This window comes from Bradysia coprophila (genome assembly GCF_014529535.1).
Source record: "Bradysia coprophila strain Holo2 chromosome X unlocalized genomic scaffold, BU_Bcop_v1 contig_173, whole genome shotgun sequence".
In the NCBI taxonomy this organism is placed as follows: Eukaryota; Metazoa; Arthropoda; class Insecta; order Diptera; family Sciaridae; genus Bradysia; species Bradysia coprophila.
In genome coordinates, this window is record NW_023503302.1 from 1,765,870 (window position 1) to 1,783,557 (window position 17,688).

The window sequence follows — 17,688 nt, forward strand, 5'->3', positions numbered from 1 at the left end:
TTTTTCGATTTTTTGTTTCTTCTTCGTCTTTCCTTCTCGTTTCAATCTATCATAGAGGTGCATTATGTATAAAGTATAAGAAAGTGCTATAAATAGGAGATAAAAATCTATTAAAACTAATTACTTGGAAAATCTTTTTTGTTACAGAAATAAATTAATAAAAATGAAAAAGAAAATAAGAATCAAACAGACGAAGAGAAGCACACACAAGAGAAAAAAAAAACAACATAAAATGAATGAACGAAACGAAAAGTATATATTTCTTTTATCGGTGATAGGATCAACGAAAGGTTTGTTTTTAATTCGGCGGCAAAGAAAATTAACAACATCCGGCCCTTAAACCCGTATAATATATTGTAACGTTACAATTTACGTGTAAAAGTTTTAGTTTAATTTTTTTCTTCACTTTTTTTCACTTCATGTTTATGTTTTGGTTAGTATTTATAGTGTTTTATGTTTATGTACAAAATAGTACTTATCTGGGGTATTATATCTCGAATAATTTCGTATTTAACTAGTTAGCTTGTGTGTTCCGAAAATTTAAGGCAAGGGGAAACAAAATTTTTTATTGAATTTTAATATGTAAAACGTTTAATGTAATCCATTTATTTCGCTATGTCTTATCGAGCCATATAAACGACCGATACAAATTTGTTGCGGCAAGAAGTTAAATGAATTGGCGAAAATATTTTCGGAACGGGAAATGAATTAAACTTTTCCACTTTGTACAAAGTAAAATTGTTCACCTGCAGCTTTATATCGTAGAGGGAGAGGGATAGGAAAAAAAAACCAAGATAGTTGCATGAGGTGTACAATTTCATTTCGGTCGAACCGAACAACATTTAGCCGGTACATTATAAAATCACCTTTCGAATAACATATAATTGCTATAGAGTAAACCCCGTAAAATGTTTTTATACTTCAATGACAAAACTATAACGGTTACGAAACTACAAATTATAATTTTATGGAGATGAAAAACGTTTCTGACACCGTCAACGGTTAAGTTAATAATAATAATTTTATGTTTATTCCCTTGCGCTCTCATCCGTAGTAAATGGAACATTTCGAGAAATAGGTCAGCTATGTTCTACTTCACAGGTTGTTATTATACTACATAATGTTGAAATGTTTCAGTTATGAAAGCAAAGTATTATTTAGCACTTGAAATTGTTCACATAAATTTAAATGCGCATTTCCGGGTAAGGTATTAGTCGGTGCATTTTTTCTGTGCTTCTTCAAATGTATTAGTTGAATGCAGACTATTTTATGTTGCAATGATGCTATATGTACCTATATACGATTCACAAATTACAATAAAATGGAAGGGTTTTTTTTGTTTGAATTCGTGATATAATTGACGCATTATGGAAAATCCAGCAATGCCATGAAATAACTGAAATTGAGTTATTTTCTTCTTTTAAATTCGTCAAAGGGAATAAGAAATTGTTATGGAAGCATAAACAAAAATGTATATACGGAGGGAGTAGGTGTAATGAATACAAAATAAAATGAATACCAAGAGCACTTTACTGGAGCGTTTTACAGCGTTTGTTTATTATTTGCGGAAATAAATGTTTGACATTCTTCGTATAATTCGTTGTATTACGAAATGAGTCTGAGAGCATTCGTCTGTTTAACTTTGAGTATTTTTACCCTATTAACACATCGAGTTAATTAACCATTTAACGTGACATGAAAATTTAAAATTGGAACAAATGGTCGAAATTTCATTCAAATCGACAAATATCAATTCAGCAACGACATGTTCACTTAAGTGGAACTAGTAAATTCATTCGAAACAACAATGAAAATGGATTGAGCAATTTCGAATAAAAATTACTTAAAATACAATTTCGCAGAAATATATTTATATCCGACATTTTCATCTCATTCTGATCTAACTATTTGCCTCCTATTGTATTACACTGTCACCCCACTGTCACCCTTCTCATGGAAATTTCGTTCAGATTGAATGCGATTAATCGATTCTTTTACAACAACGTTCTGATCAGAGATTAAGATTAAAAACAACAGGCATATAAACACAATATCAATGGAAACATAACACGTTTTTATGTCTTGGGTATTTACACTTCAACTTAACGGTATCATTTTGAGGAGTGTAATATCAGTCGCGAAAAATGTCGCACCATAAAAAAAAACGGAGGAAAATCAATAAAGTCAGCGTTTGTTTTGTAGCTCAACCTAATTATTATTTGCATTTTTTCCTTCTTCTCGTAGGATAATTAATCTGTGTTATAAACACTTTTTCGAAGTTAAAATCCAAAGAAGTCAATAGACTTAATTGCTCGTAAAAGTTGGGTAGTGTGGGAGGTTGACATTATTGTGGTGGCACATTATTAGGCTCTTGTTTCTATGGCATAAAAATCTCGATGAAATTTCTAAATAATAAATATTCCGTCATGCTACGTCGCACAAGTCTATGTTTGTTTATTGCTTAACCGAACAATGAAATGTAATTTTACTTCAACTTTACAGTTACTTAAAAATGTTCGTTTAGAGTTAAGGATTAAACTCTCGCCAAATGTTTCTGCATTGAAAACTTTTTTTTTTCTACGGCGATAATGCTACCGTCTAAAACACCCTTAAATAAATATCATCAGAACACGAAAAGTGTAAAGTGGAACCGCAAAAATGAAATTAACAAGCCGGAAAGTCACTTCCATTTTGAACTGGTTCCGATAAAGGACAAAAAAAGCGAAGGCATCCCTTACATCTTCATGCAAAATGTACCAACACCGTAAAAAAACCCACTTTCGTATTTAATTTTTAATCACAATCTCGTCAAATGATTTTCTTATTTTCAATGTTATTTTAGGTTTTAGGTAAAACGGTGTTCAAGAGAGAGGACTGTGTGTGTATAAACATAAAAGGAAAGCAAACTCAGTGAAGCATATTTTTGACGTTCGTTTACTTTCGTTTGTAATACAATATTTATGAGTGTGTATACATATATATTAAAGTACATTGTACATTTAGTACACGATCAAAATATGTATTTCTATTCCCTGCATTTCATTTATAAGTATATATACCACATGATCTAATAACACAACGAAGATGAAATAAAACGTATAGATAGACGTTATTATATATACATGTAATATATCTATATACCTATACGTAAATGAAATTGACGCGCGCTGATGCCATTTGTCATATATTATTTTCAAAAACAGACAACCATCAAGACAATTAAGATGATGAAAAAAAGGCCAAAAGATTAAAAATACAACACTTCTCGAGTGTGTTTCTGAATGAATGAAAAGGTATACACGTTCCGCTCTTCATGTATATTTGTTTCTTTGTGTCGTCATTTTGTTTTGTTTTGGGTTCAATTTATGTTTCGTTTTATAATTGCATTTTTAACATGACAGAGATGAGAGAGATTCCGTTTGTCATTCAGAAATAGTTTTTTTCTCTCACTGAATTCATTTTTTGCAAAATATTTATTTAAATTGAAATATCGAACGTTCATTTGCTTAATTATGTTTAGCATGTTTAAGTGTCCACATTCATTAACACATTGTGCTCACATTGTCTGTCAAGTGTTTGACACCTCGTTGCAATTATACTCAATCAAATCTTAGATTATTACTGTCGAAACAACCATTTTCAAGCAATTAAGTACTACATTTCTCATGTTAAAGAGGTCTAACCGCGTTCCTTATTACATAACGCCGGCTCACGTACTTTAACTATTCGTCTCTAGTTTTAATTTTTTTGAAATCACAAGCCAAATTGTCATTCCCAATGGAAACTTGATTAAAGTTCTTGAAATTGTTAAGATTTGAAGATCCATTAGTCTATGCGATCTCAGTGTCCCACTCTATCGTTTGATCTTTAAAATACTTTATTTTCACTCAATTACGAAAAGTAAAACTGGAGTGACAATCTACACAATCTAGTGCCTAAGAAAGCATTCATCACACAGTGACTTAACAGTTACTCATGTCACCGCGTGATAAATGCTTTTTTAGGCACTACATGTGTAGATTCTCATTGGAGGCCATATACCGATAACTATTTCTCAACTCAGTGACGAAAAGCAAGACTTTTGTTATCTTTATTGACAGAAATGCTGTATGCAACTCGGTGATAAATGGTTTTTAGACACATGTTATGTATTGTCACACTCGGCCGGACCTGCCTCTCATGCCAATCTAGACAATAGACAAATGCCTAAAAAACCATTTATCACTCGGTGGAAAAAATACCTACTGCTGGAGAACACTAGACACAACTCATGTCTTATCATTATTTCGATAAAAAGATTTTTTGCCATTTCTAAAAGGCTCAGTTAAATTATCGATTTCTTGATTAGACTATGGTTCATTCAAACATCTGTTGCTTCCTTGTTTTGTGTAAGCAACTAATTGGTTCTCAATAAACCAAAAATTTTGTTTTTCATCTCTCTCAATCTATAAGTATACGTTTAATGAAAAAAAGCTTACAATACAAAATAATAGAAAAAAAACCATAAAGAGCATGCAACTTTTATTATGCATGGGTTTAATAATGGGAAAATATTAGACAAAAACCCATGAAAAAGTCACAACACAGAAATCAACACAGAAGGATACAGCATTGTTTATTCCCCGACAACAAAACGTGTGTGTACACATACGACATACATACCATTCAAATAAGTCTGAAACAACAGTGAAATATAAATGCTTTGTAAAATGCATTTTTCTGCACATTTTTTCCTATGGAAAAATGTGCACCATTGCAAAAAAAAAACTGGGTTAATTAAACTGTTGCACTTTTTTGTTTTAATTTGAGAAGATTCATTCTGGGTTATTATAATCGTTGTGTATGAAAATTAAGAAGAAAAAAAAACATCCAACGACGTTTCATGAGGCTTCAGAGTTTACTAGAGGGTAGATGTGTGTATGTATAATAGAAATAGACATTACCATGAATCCTTATGTCTTAAAACATGAAACGTTGCTCATGAATACATGAATGTAATTTGGAAAATTTATTTCAAAGATTCGTAGGTAGATTGCTTGTTGCTATACTTGGTAATTTTGAATTGAATATTCTCTTCCAACTGAAGTAATTAGTACCACAGCAATCAAACCGCTTTTAAATCCTCAGCACCGTTGAACATCAATCTAATATATAATTTGAAATCAAATCTTTTGACGGAAAAAACGTAAAAAAAAACAAACAAAAATTATATTTCCAAACAATTTTCGTACGTTCCATCAATAAAAGAATTGAACGAATCATTTTTTTTGTTCGGTAAATTCATGTCTTCAAATTCTATATACGAAAGAAAAACGTATATTTTAATCGCGTTTGCTTAAAACTTTACGAAAACTTCTTACACAGCAAATTGTATCGTACGTGTTTTCTGTGCAGATTTGAAGGAATAAAAAAAAATTCGTCGAAAGCATTCTATTTTAATAAACCAATTTCAGTAGTTCGGAGTTCTTTACGTTCACCTCATATACAACATATACCTTTGAGAATATGATCCCTTTTCATCTTCAAAATATACAACAAAATACAAAATCCAAAACATAAAAATATGCTCTTATAACATATTACATTTGTGTATACGATGACGACTAAGAGAACAGAACAGAAGAAAAAAAAAACGTTATTTGAGATGCAACATATGGTCCCACAATTTTAAGAAAGATATGTAGACACATTACCTCAGATTTTTAGTACCTGAATGGAATATCAAAAGATTTTTTTTCATATTATATTCACCATCAAAATGCCGGAGGGCAGTAAAAATGTTCTTTTTCTATAAACATCAGTCGATTTTTAATGGTTTTGAAGTAGTCAAGCAAAATGTTGGACTATAAAGGAAAATTATGTTTTAAGTCTTTAATTGGACGGACTTTAGAATTATTATGGACTCGGGGTATATTATAAAATGCTATTGACGAATACGCTTAACACAAAAAAATCGTGTACAGATTAAAAGAGTGGGCGAATTGTTTGCTTTGTCTCTAGAAACTAACAATATGGTTGTTAACTACATCTTTTATTGAATGGGATTGGCCGATTTGGTTTGTCAGTGGTAATATATAAATTCGTGGTAAGAGTTCATCCTTATATTCATTGCCGAGATGTACAACGCAGCGTTTTATTTTAATTGTACATTGAAGGTAATTCATTTTGTAGGTAAGTGAGAGATACAATTATTAATAGCGTTTTATACGGAGCACCTCCATTGGAGGTCTATCGGAGGCGGAGGAAACTGCATTATGTTACATAGTAGTGGTGCGATATTTATACGGGTTGAGAAATTTTGCCGTACCATTTAAACAAAACAAAAAAGATAACAAGGAAACTAATAATTATCTGCAACGTTCAACATCCTGTCTTCAGTAACTAAATCTATCAAAAAATAAATAAATTTACGAACAAAAAATAAAACCAACACTCTAAATAATGAAGCCCGGATAATAACACCGCTTGCATCACACTCAAATTCACATCTGAAAATCGCCATTGTATACCTTGTAATGAACGACAAAATTGTTCTCGAATTTATTTAAAATTACATACAATATGGCAGGTATTATGAATGCAAGAAGGAACACGTTAACTGCTACTTTCGACCGAAAAGCAACATATAAACGAACAAAGTTCTTTCAACTCAAAAAATAATGTTGGAAGAGAAAAAAAACCATTCTTTTAAGTGCCAACTGTTGCACTATCAATATTCACATGGCGAAAGCCAAAAAGGATGATTGAGATGATACACAGTGAAAAAACAAGGACTTTTTTCGCCTCAAAATAATTGTTTGTGTTGTTGTTTTAAAAGAATATATACCTGCCCGTACCTTTACCAGTTGAGTTCTTAAAAAATTTCTGATGAGACATATAGACCCTGAGGCATGCCTTTAACATTTATTTTTTTATTTTGTTACGAATAAAAAAGGTACACAACAAAAAAGGGCCACTCAAAAAAAAATTAACAAAAAAGAAACACAACGAACATGTCCTCATGCTTACCATATGGTGTAACGGGTATATAAACACAATATTTTTTTAAGAATGAAGCCTTGCCCTGCGTATTATTACGTATACACAAAATACAACACAAGTCATTTATCAAAATTAAAATTCTAATTAAATTAAAATATAAAAGTTATGTGTGTGTTTCTTCGAGTTTTTATACCCTAAATTATTACCACTGATGGAAGATGGAAGTGTTAAAACATAATAATAAAAAGAAGTGAAATGTCTGCATTAAAAACTTGGATTTTCGTTATATACATAGAACTGCAGCATGGAAAATTATTTAAAAATTAAAATTTTATGCGGCGCTTCTTACAGTGATACAAAACCGAGTAACAACAAACCATATGTGAACAATAAATCATTGCTGCGTGCGAAGTAATTATAAAAGAATTTTCGTTATTTTGAAACAAACGAACAAGAAAAAAAAAAGAATTCTTTTAATTCTCTTCCATTCTTCTGTGTGCTGCTGCGTATATTAATACACACTCAGTCAAAAAATTAATATTTCGCCACTTCATAAAATCATATTTTTCTAATTTATTCGCTGGCTATTTTAATACGAGAATTTGTTTTATTATCATTTCGTAGATTGTTGATGGGTTCCCGAATAAGATTGTGCTATTTTCGTATATTAATATATGGTATCCATACTTTTTATATTATCTCATATGTGTTCTGGATCTCTCTGTCTGCAGAATAATTGTTATAAGATTTTGTTTTCGAAAAAAAAAAAACTTTTATTATTGAGTAAGTGTTAACGATATTGATGGCATTTAAAGTTATCTGAGAACGTTTTTATTTGGTGCTAACACACCGTCGTTGGTTTAGTTATAATTTCAAGTAATAATACTGTCATCAACTTGTTATTTACATGGACCCATTCTTATTCTCCTTCGTTCGATAAAATTATGTTAATTTTTAACAGATAAAACGAAGAAGCAGTGAGCATCAATTAAAAATTTACATCAAACAAACACAAGATGCATGTAAACGAAATTTCACTGTTGATTTAAGAAATGTTTTTTTTTCTTCAAACAGAAAGAACTGCAATGTATATGAATATAAAGGCACAAAACTTCTGGAAAAAAAACTGAGACGCGAATGAATAACTAACGATTTTCATGGTGACGCCACAAATGCATAAATTAAAATCGAATGATTTATTATTCTTGAAAGTTTTCATCAAAGCGCTCATCTTTGCCAACAGAGACAAACTTGTTGGGCGAAATAATTGCAGACTTGTTTAAGATATCAACAGAGTAATGGAAATGAATTTATTCGGATAAAACATAAAACTGACGATTTCTAAGAAAATAAATTTTAACTTTGGAATCGGGTCGACGTCTTTCTATGTCAACAATTTAGAGCCAGAACTTCTAACAAAACTAACTTTTTCGGACTTGATCCTTTTTCAGTTTCGACTGCTAAGTAAATACCAAATCTAGTACTTTAAAGACTAGAATTTGTTAAAAATGACTCAAGTTTCTAGATCTTGAAAAGAAAGTAAAATATTCTTAAAGCTTCATCTCCTTACCATTTCGCAAATTATCGTTTAAAATTCTTATTTGCTCAATTAAACGAGAATGTTATAGCACAAGCGCTTTTACTATATTCGATATCGTTCTCTGTCACTCACTAGCACGCTCGCAAACTTAACACAAAAATTATTCCGTTCCTTTTTTTCGCAATTCACGAGATTGTGTGCGTTGTGTGTATTTTTCTTTGACTCTTGACTATGAAGTTAAATGCTGTATGCTCATTTGTTCTCTTTATTTTAATCCTTCATTGGTTTAATATACACCCAAGTAGATGCTTATGATGTCGAAAGTACAAGTCGAGCTTAAAAAGATATTAAGAAAAACAAACCATTGTATCAAGATGAAATGGATATCAAGGGTATACGGATGGGTAGTTGTGTATCTACACGTAGAAGCTTTTTCGCAAATAATGTATAATATAACATCCATTCTAACAACCATTTTGAAACTGAACTTTTGGCAATATTCTCTGTGTAACATGTTCTTATAACGCGTTTAATATCCAAACATTTGCCTTGAATTCTGCCCTCGTAAAGATAGTCGTAAAAGTCTTGGATAGGAGAAATGAGCACGAAGGGAAAATTCAACAATTGTTTTCTTTGCGTTTTTTTATGTACATTTTTCGTGTCAATACATTACACAGACACGAATTCTTCTATCTGATGATATAATGGTTTTAATATATGGCAAACTTTTACCATTATTTTATTATTATATGTGCAAGGTTCACCGACGTTATAGATATGTTAGCAAACGAAAACGAACATAAAAATATATTTGTTTCATGTAAATGCAGTTCGTACTTTGCGAAGCTTCGAGTGAATACTTTATCGTAATTCAACGATGATTTTTTTTGTTTACCAGTCTAATACAGTTCATAATAACAGCAGCAACAACAACCGTATATATGATGATGATTTGACTTCAAAAGTTTTCAGTATTTTGCCAGCTTTTACTCTATTTGTCATGTTATATCCTTTTCATGCTGAAATACTGACTGGACGAATATACAATACTGTTGAGTTCACAGTACACGACAATGACGACAAAGTTGAAATTGTGTTTCTCTTTGATAGAGCATTGTTTAGGTGAAGAAGTTCAATCAGATACGGCAAAAATGAAAATATTTTTCTACAAACAAAAAATTGATTTAAATAAATTTCAACTTTTTTTCAGGGAAAATATGAGCACAAAAAATCGAGAAAACAAGTCGAATATTGATGGTAATAACTGCATAAAGGTCGATTGAATATTTTGATGATAAAATATCTGTATATGTGATGTGACTGGATAGATTTTATGGGATGTTTTCAAATAAATTTTCTGTTTTGAAAAGTTTTATTTAAAACACTTTTTGTTTTCACGAGACGAGGGACACAACGTTGATTTGGAAGTTTTCCCATTATAAATGAAATTCAATCGAAGAGACACGCAAAGATAAAGGATACGTATTAATAGATGGAGATGTAGACGAACAATTGAATGACTAATAATAAACTATCAGTTGAGCTTAGTTTATGCGACAATAAAATTTTTCATTGAATTCTTTTATTGGCGAATGTTTGTGCATGAGGAGGTCGTAAAGATTTGAAGACAAACAGAAATCTTAGCACGGCTTAATCAGGTCCTTTTTATAGTATATTATGAACGAAATTTCCTTCTCATTTTGACGAACACAAGGTAAGGCGTACAAGCCCACAAGTCAAAATAACTTTTGATTTACTGGTAAATCATTAAGGTCAGGTCAATCCTCGGGTCAACTTAAAACCAGAACTAAACGTCCTGAAACCTGATTTGATCTTGACTTGAAATTCAGGTTAAATTTGAGACATTAGATCAAGTTAGGTTAAACAAATGAAAACAAATTGGGTGAGGTTCGAGCCAATTCCGTTTTTTGATTTTCAGGTCGATTTCAGCCTTTCGAAGAGGAGATTTCAGCCGGAAGAGGAAAATTACAATAGATTTTGATTCGATCCACCTTACAGAAACATCTTTCCGTAAGGGTTACCGAAAAAGTCGAGCTACATAACTCCGTTCTATGTTTGATTTCTTACTTATGGTATTGTGATTTCCGTTGCCTAAAACTACACCTTCATCTTCTCAATAAAATACAAATTTACAAGACATGAGCGTTAGCATTCTACGAATATTCTTATTGGACTAATGTCTATTGTTAATAAAAATTTACCTTGCTGCATTCGATTCAGATGAAAATGGTTCCGCGTAAATATTACGTACGGGTGGCATACGACGTGGCAAAGGTGGCGGTACCGGATTGTAACCATCCATTATGGTATCACAATCCGAATACTTCATTGATTTCATCGTCATGATGAATTCGTTTTGTTAAATCCTTGTATGAGTTTAATAATATTCAGTTTACTTACAGTTCGACAAACTTCATCGTTCGTTTTTTGTGTGTGTAAGATTTTTGATAAACGATAAAGAAAAGTAACGTTCACTCACGGATTTTTTAAAATATCAATCTGATTTTGTAGTTTAATTACCGTGACCGCAAATGGTATAATTAGATCACATATTTACCACTTGCAATTTCATTCACTTTTAAAATTAATTAACGAGAGTGAAGAACAGAAAATATTGCAAACTAATGCAATTGAATTTCAATGAGATGCAGATATTTCAAGTAGATAAATTGACTCATTTTCGACTAACATCTATGTGATGTGGTAAGTTATAAATTGTCAAATTTATTTCAAGTTCTTTTTCCTACTGCTCTCTTTAGAGATTCACATTCCAAATTATTTGATTACCTGCAACAAAACAAATTATATTTTAATAAGTCGCTCACATTGCCGTGTATTAACATCAAACTTTGCTCTACATTTTAGGTTGCATTTTCTTTTGCATTTGGAATAATTTAGACAATGCTAATCTAGATTAGCAGAAATCCAATTATCCAGCTAAGCAATTCAAGCATTAAGAATGCTACCCCAATATATAGGCAATAATTGATTCAATGTTAATGGGAAATGGCTTTGCATGAAATAATAATTAGATTTGATGGTGGTTTTTTTTTTCGACGAATTTGGGAACTAATGGCATGGATCATAGCATTTCTAAGTATGAATTATGCCAATTTCAACTTCGCATTGTATGTTTGGATGAAACATAAAACTGGCATTGCTAATATTAGAAATCGGTCTTCAATTGATAAAAATTGCATGTCGAATTATTTTTTCAAACGACGACATAGCATAAGGTTCTCCTGCCACTTTGTCTATTACAGATGCAATTTAAAAAACGAGAATTTATTGGAAAATATTTATAATCAATTGAAATTGAGGCTATCCGAACGAACAGAAAAATGCATAGACTACCTTTTCCATTTGAAAAACTCCTTTAGTCAAGAATGTCTCAAAAATACGTGTGCAAAGGAGTCATGAAAAACGTTTTTGATCAATGAAGTATAGAATAATTCAGACAAATTGTCGTAAAGAATTTTGACATGAGTAGTCACTTTCGTGTACGTAACCGCAACGGGTCATTTTTAATCTTTTCGTCGTGTGACCACAATTTGTTCAGATCCTACAAATAAATGAAACTTTTCTGCCATAGCGTGTGTGTCGAATCAATTTGAATGAACAACCACACACAAAATTGAATATATTCAAAAGAAAAAAAAAATAATTTCCCTCCGATTTCAAAACCTATAAATTTTCTCTCCAAAACCACATCAAGTATTTATTATTTCATAAATAGACAAACATAAAATTATATCTACCAAACATCAACAACAACAGCATCGTAATTTTTCAATACCATACCCCAGTGTGTCTGTCAATTAGATTAGAACGAACATTTTAATGATTACTATTATTTTAGAGAACAATCCAAAATAATCAACCAGTTAGTTTGTTGTATTATGATGTATGCGTTAAGTAAAGCGACCGGTATTATGGGTGTTGATGGCGAGAAGAAATGTTTTTCTATGAGAAATGACGAATGATCTTTTGTTGTTCGTATTTGTCTTGAAACATTGGGTGGATAAAGTATATCTATATATGTAGCCCGAGTCAAAATGTTTTTGTGGCTGTATTAACTTCAAAAAAGCCAAACTAACAAATGAGTTGAGCGAGAGAGAGCCTATTACATTCATATATAAATGTACAATATACGGTGGATGATAAAATACGTATATACGACGAGTAACAATGTGAATTGATTAAAGTAATAAAAAAAAACATTCAATTCATCTTCTCATAGTTCTTATGCTCTGTGATGCGAAGATATATAATAATATGTGGCCTTTTTCAATAGATTTAATAGTCGTACATTGGGTTGTCTGTTTGATGATGATCCAAAGAAATATTTTATATAAAAAAACGCGGTGATGATGAAAGACAAGAAATATGATTTTCATTTTATTCAATTCGTCAAAATCTGAAGATAATAATTATGCTTTTAGCTTTGAAGTGTACGTGTTGTGTTGTATATATATACGTGTTAGCCGAACATTACACTTTCAGCTTTCTTGTGTGTTGTTAAACTTTTGTTTTTAACCGAATGGTATAACATTTTAAGAGGATGTTTCGTATCACAAAAAAAATATTCATTTTCACTGTTGTGATTCTCTTAATCGAAAATAGTTTTTCTAATAATAATCCATTGGTTGAACAAAACAAACAAACACACTCACACTAGCTCCAATCAAAATTTTATTAAGGAACATTCAAAAGCCATTAGACGGTTCTGTTGGTTTTGTGTGTAATAAATGGGAATAATTACTGTGCTACAACGCTGAATAATCGTTTCAATCCCGTTTTGTCAATGTAAAATATATTATATTGCATGTACCCGCTAATTAGAATATCTTGATGGTAAAAATTTTGTGCTGGTTGTATCAAACTTATGTGGAAACTTGTATCATATATATGAAATCCAATATGTATGTTACACTCTGCATAAATGCTTCGAATTAAATGTACTTGCTTCATTGATTTGGAGATCGAATAAGTTAGTTGTTTGGTCTGAATTCCAATTCACATTCTATTGAATAAGTTTCTGGAAGTTTTTGAATTGCTTACAAATTTATAGCTCTATATGTGAGCTGGTATATACGGTCTGCCATTTAGATGGCCCGACGTATTAATACAGACTGGATCGGATGTAGGTTGTTAGCAGTGTGATTTAAGGGAACGATTGCATTGTGATGGTTATTTACAGCATGAATGGAGTATTAGTGTGGTCAGTTTCGATTGATTCTATTATTCCTGCCAGACCACAGTTCATACTACCAATAGAACATCCAAAAATGTGAAACATTTCTTTTTCTTGTGATACGGAATCATTAGTAAGCCATAGAGAGATATGTTATTTCCGGAAAAGTTATGCTGGCTGTTATTAGTATGTTAATTACATTTACATTTCGGTATGGCAGGGTAAACCTTAGGCAAAACATAAAATTCATAAATATTTTCTATTAACATAAAAGATAAACTTCGAGTTATACCGTCCCGAATGAAGAAAACTAAAATACTTGAAAAGTTTTATATTTTCCTTTGGGTGTGTTTGAGAATATGATTTTTCGTTATTTCGCGCACAATTTGCTTGTCTTTTGTTCTCTGTAAAATTAATTAGCGAACTTTTGCATATATTATAATAGCGAAGACGTAATACTTGAGTGTTTACTCCGTTCAGTTATTTATATGCAAAGGTAATGTGTACGAAAATAAATTTCTAATTCCAAACTATGCAAGAAGACTATAAAAATATGTAGTACATACGTAAGAAACTATATATGTATTGTATAATGCATGTATGAACCATCGTTCTTATTATACGCTATTGAGCGATTTTCTACCATAAGTGGGAGCTGAGACGACTCCACTTCTAAGAATATTACGTCAGGTGGTGAAATTTCAGCGAATAAATAAACTCCATAACGAACTTTTCATTCAACATTATTCATCCACTCTGTGTTTAAAATACGTATAGTTTGCTAAATAACTCAATTAGAATATTATTATGCTTAAAATGGCATCGCTTCATTTAATTTATTTAACAATATTTCAACATTTTGATAGGTCTTAGTGGAAACGTATATATAAATGTATGTATATATAAGTGTGCATGTTCGGTTCCAGATTGACGGGTACGAGGGTGGAGGGAGGCGACGATAGACGAAGAAGAAGAAACTTTAAAATTTTGTAATTAATAGTTTTCGTACTGACAATGAGTGTATAGTTTCTTTCTTCTTTTGTTCGAGAAAATTGCTAAATAGAACTTACGAAAACTTACAATTTTCGCTGCATCTAATAGCCCTAATTGCAAAGGAAAAAAAAATAATTCGAAAACTTTAAAAAACAAAAAATTGTTTTTGTTAACATCACCCGTACGAATGTTACCAACGAAAGCAAAACCGCAAATGTTTTTATTTTATTTTTTTTCCACTATTCGTCACCTTCAATCGACTATGTCAAAAAAAATAATCTTAAAACCACCTCCAGCAGTATTTTATTAGCAATTCTTGCATCTATCTATCCGAAAAGAATTAATTTCCATATTTCATTTTCATTTCTTTCATTAATAAAACACAAACTGAAAACCGAATTGAAAACTTAATAATTATATCTCCAATAACAACCCCAAGGGCAGAATTATATTTAAATCTCTAATTGGGTTTGAGCCATTTATGGTCCCCAAAATATTTATGTTGAATATTTAAGTTATGTGTGAGTGTGTGTGCTATACAGATGGAATTTGCTTGTATATTATGTGGGGATTTCAGCATATGGATGATTAAAAGACGCTATTATTAGGGTATGTATTCAAAGGACCTTTGTTTGTTTGGTACATATGGTTGGTTTATTGTCTTTGCATATATATATAGAAATGGTGTGTATCGCAGCACCGTCATAATTTGATGTAAACATCGTCATTGAAGAAATGGTTTGAAGTACAACTTGTAATTGTATGTATAAGTAAAGTGCAATAGGTGAGTGTGTAATGACAGGAACTACAAAATAATTTCTTCTTGTTGAAGAATTTAATTTGAAGGAAAACAGCTGCTTTGTCAGGAATGTATTTTGACTGACGAGTTGCTGCTTTTATAGTTGAATATATGTTTTGAATTCTAATGCAAAATTACATAGGTCTGTGTCAACAGTAGTGACTAACAACATTTATATGTGTCTTTATTGGGCTCAAAGGATTTTATATTATGTCTGAAGAAATAGTAGATTACGTATTCGTTTGGACATATGTAATGTAAAGTCATAAGTTATTTTATTTTTGAAGCTCGCAGAAATAGTTATTTTATGCGAATGACATCAAAAGAAGTAATTGAAACGAAATATGAAATAGGTTTAGATGCATGTAGCATGCAATAGTTGAATACACAACAAGAGTTTATCAACAAGTTGAACAGTGTAGTTTTCGTGTGATTTTCGTTGATCCGAGGCGAAGCCGAGGTCAATAAACATACGAAAAAGAAACCTTTCATTTTTAACTCCAGTTATGTAAAATAATTCAGATACGTAGTGGTGTCATTAGCAGTTGAATTAAAGGTCGCTTCAGCATGTAGTGTTGTTTTTATTAGTGGAAATTTTGTAACCGGAGCCGGCGGTTAAGGATCCACTAGTTAAAGCAACAAATTTCCAAGTCAGTAACAATTTTTAGGTCGATTTACTATTTTCAAATAATTGATGACGTAAAATTTTGGAATTTTGGTTCGTTTCGTCAGTCTGTCTTCTACAAAAAAAATTCTATGAGACACCTTCTGGCTGTATCAAGTTAGTTTTACTAATTATTATCTCGTAAACCTATAAATAATAAAATTCGCTCGAAAAAACGTTATTTGAGGAACTTTAAAGTTCGATGATTTTCCAAAATTTGTTGGGTTGAGATACATTGTGAAAAATCAACTCCATTTCTATCTGGGACTATGGTCGAGTGGGGTGTCAATGGATATAGCTTGAAGTAAGCTACAAAACTCCAGGTTAGAGCTTCCTGCTACTAACTTTCCCAGCCGCCAGAGGCCCTTCAAAAATTTCCGTTTTTTCGAGGTTTTTCACTTGTTGCGGCGGCTGGGTGGGCCGAACATCGGCGTTTGTTGGTCAATAATATTCAGCTCATTGACCTTCATAAACGTGCACAATTTAACATCTCGCAAGTTGGTGTAATTGTTAAAAAACGATTTTCACGACCACTTCGGAGAACAATTTCCTAAGGGCCATGACAGCCCAACAAAAAATTTTCGGGGAAAAAGTTGTTCCACGATATTCTCAGAATTGAACGACGATTCATTTGAGCCATACCTCGATAGGATCGCCGTCGGCTTGAATCCCGATTCCATATAAGCTGTTCGAAGTTTTGGCGAATTGACTCTTAATATACTATTGCTAGAATGTCCTTGATTCCAAATAACTGAAATTTGGTGTCTTTCGACGTTCCTCACATTGTGTCCAACATATTTCGATTTGATTTAAACCAAACAACCAAGTGATCTTTTTGCTCATTTTTTTAATTGATTTCGTAGCAACTCGTTAAATTAACATTTTTTTAAATGAGTGCCAATACGACATGAAAACTTAAAAATTAATCTGACATAATCCACGAAATATTCTCTCTATTTTTAATTAATCAATTAATGTCGCAAAGAAAAACGGACAACGAAATCACGATACGGCCACACATCACGTTTTCATAATTCTGTCATACGAATTCTAAATACCATCGATGATATTAACATTTTAAGCGAGATTTTATGTTTGTAAAAAAAAAATGAACAAAAAAAATCACTGAACTAAAAATACGTTGAATACTCAACTCGAACATTAACTATTTTCATTACAATTCTATTTATTTTGACGGATTTTATGTTTTGCATCGTAAACTCGTCAAGGGGTTAATTTCCAATGATATTTATATAGTCAGTAAAAACAGAACAAAAGTCATAAAAAAAAGTTTGTTATGTCAGTGTAACTAGATAAATTTATTGGAATTCGTTGTTTAACTTTCGAAACATACCCATAACATTCTTCGTAACATAAACTGTTCATAATCACCGTTAAATCATTAAATAAAGAGTACCCGCTTGGCATATAATTTTTGATTAGTTCCAATTTTTGTTTTGTTTTTTTTTTCTTCTTCTGTTTGTCATTTCATTTCG

General features: G+C 31.4%; 1 protein-coding gene across 8 annotated transcripts in view; it reads right to left on the reverse strand.

Moving 5' to 3' along the window:
* LOC119068081 (teneurin-a) overlaps positions 1-17,688 on the reverse strand; it is a 289,470-nt gene that overhangs the window by 129,487 nt on the left and 142,295 nt on the right. For 2 of the 8 annotated variants that reach the window (XM_037171494.1, XM_037171492.1), the window contains exon 2: positions 10,744-11,329. The exons of the other annotated variants lie outside the window; for them this stretch is intronic. In XM_037171494.1, coding sequence (XP_037027389.1) covers positions 10,744-10,886 — 143 coding nt within the window. In that variant the 5' untranslated portion in view covers positions 10,887-11,329. The remainder of the gene's footprint in view (positions 1-10,743; positions 11,330-17,688) is intronic. 8 annotated transcript variants of the gene reach the window in all.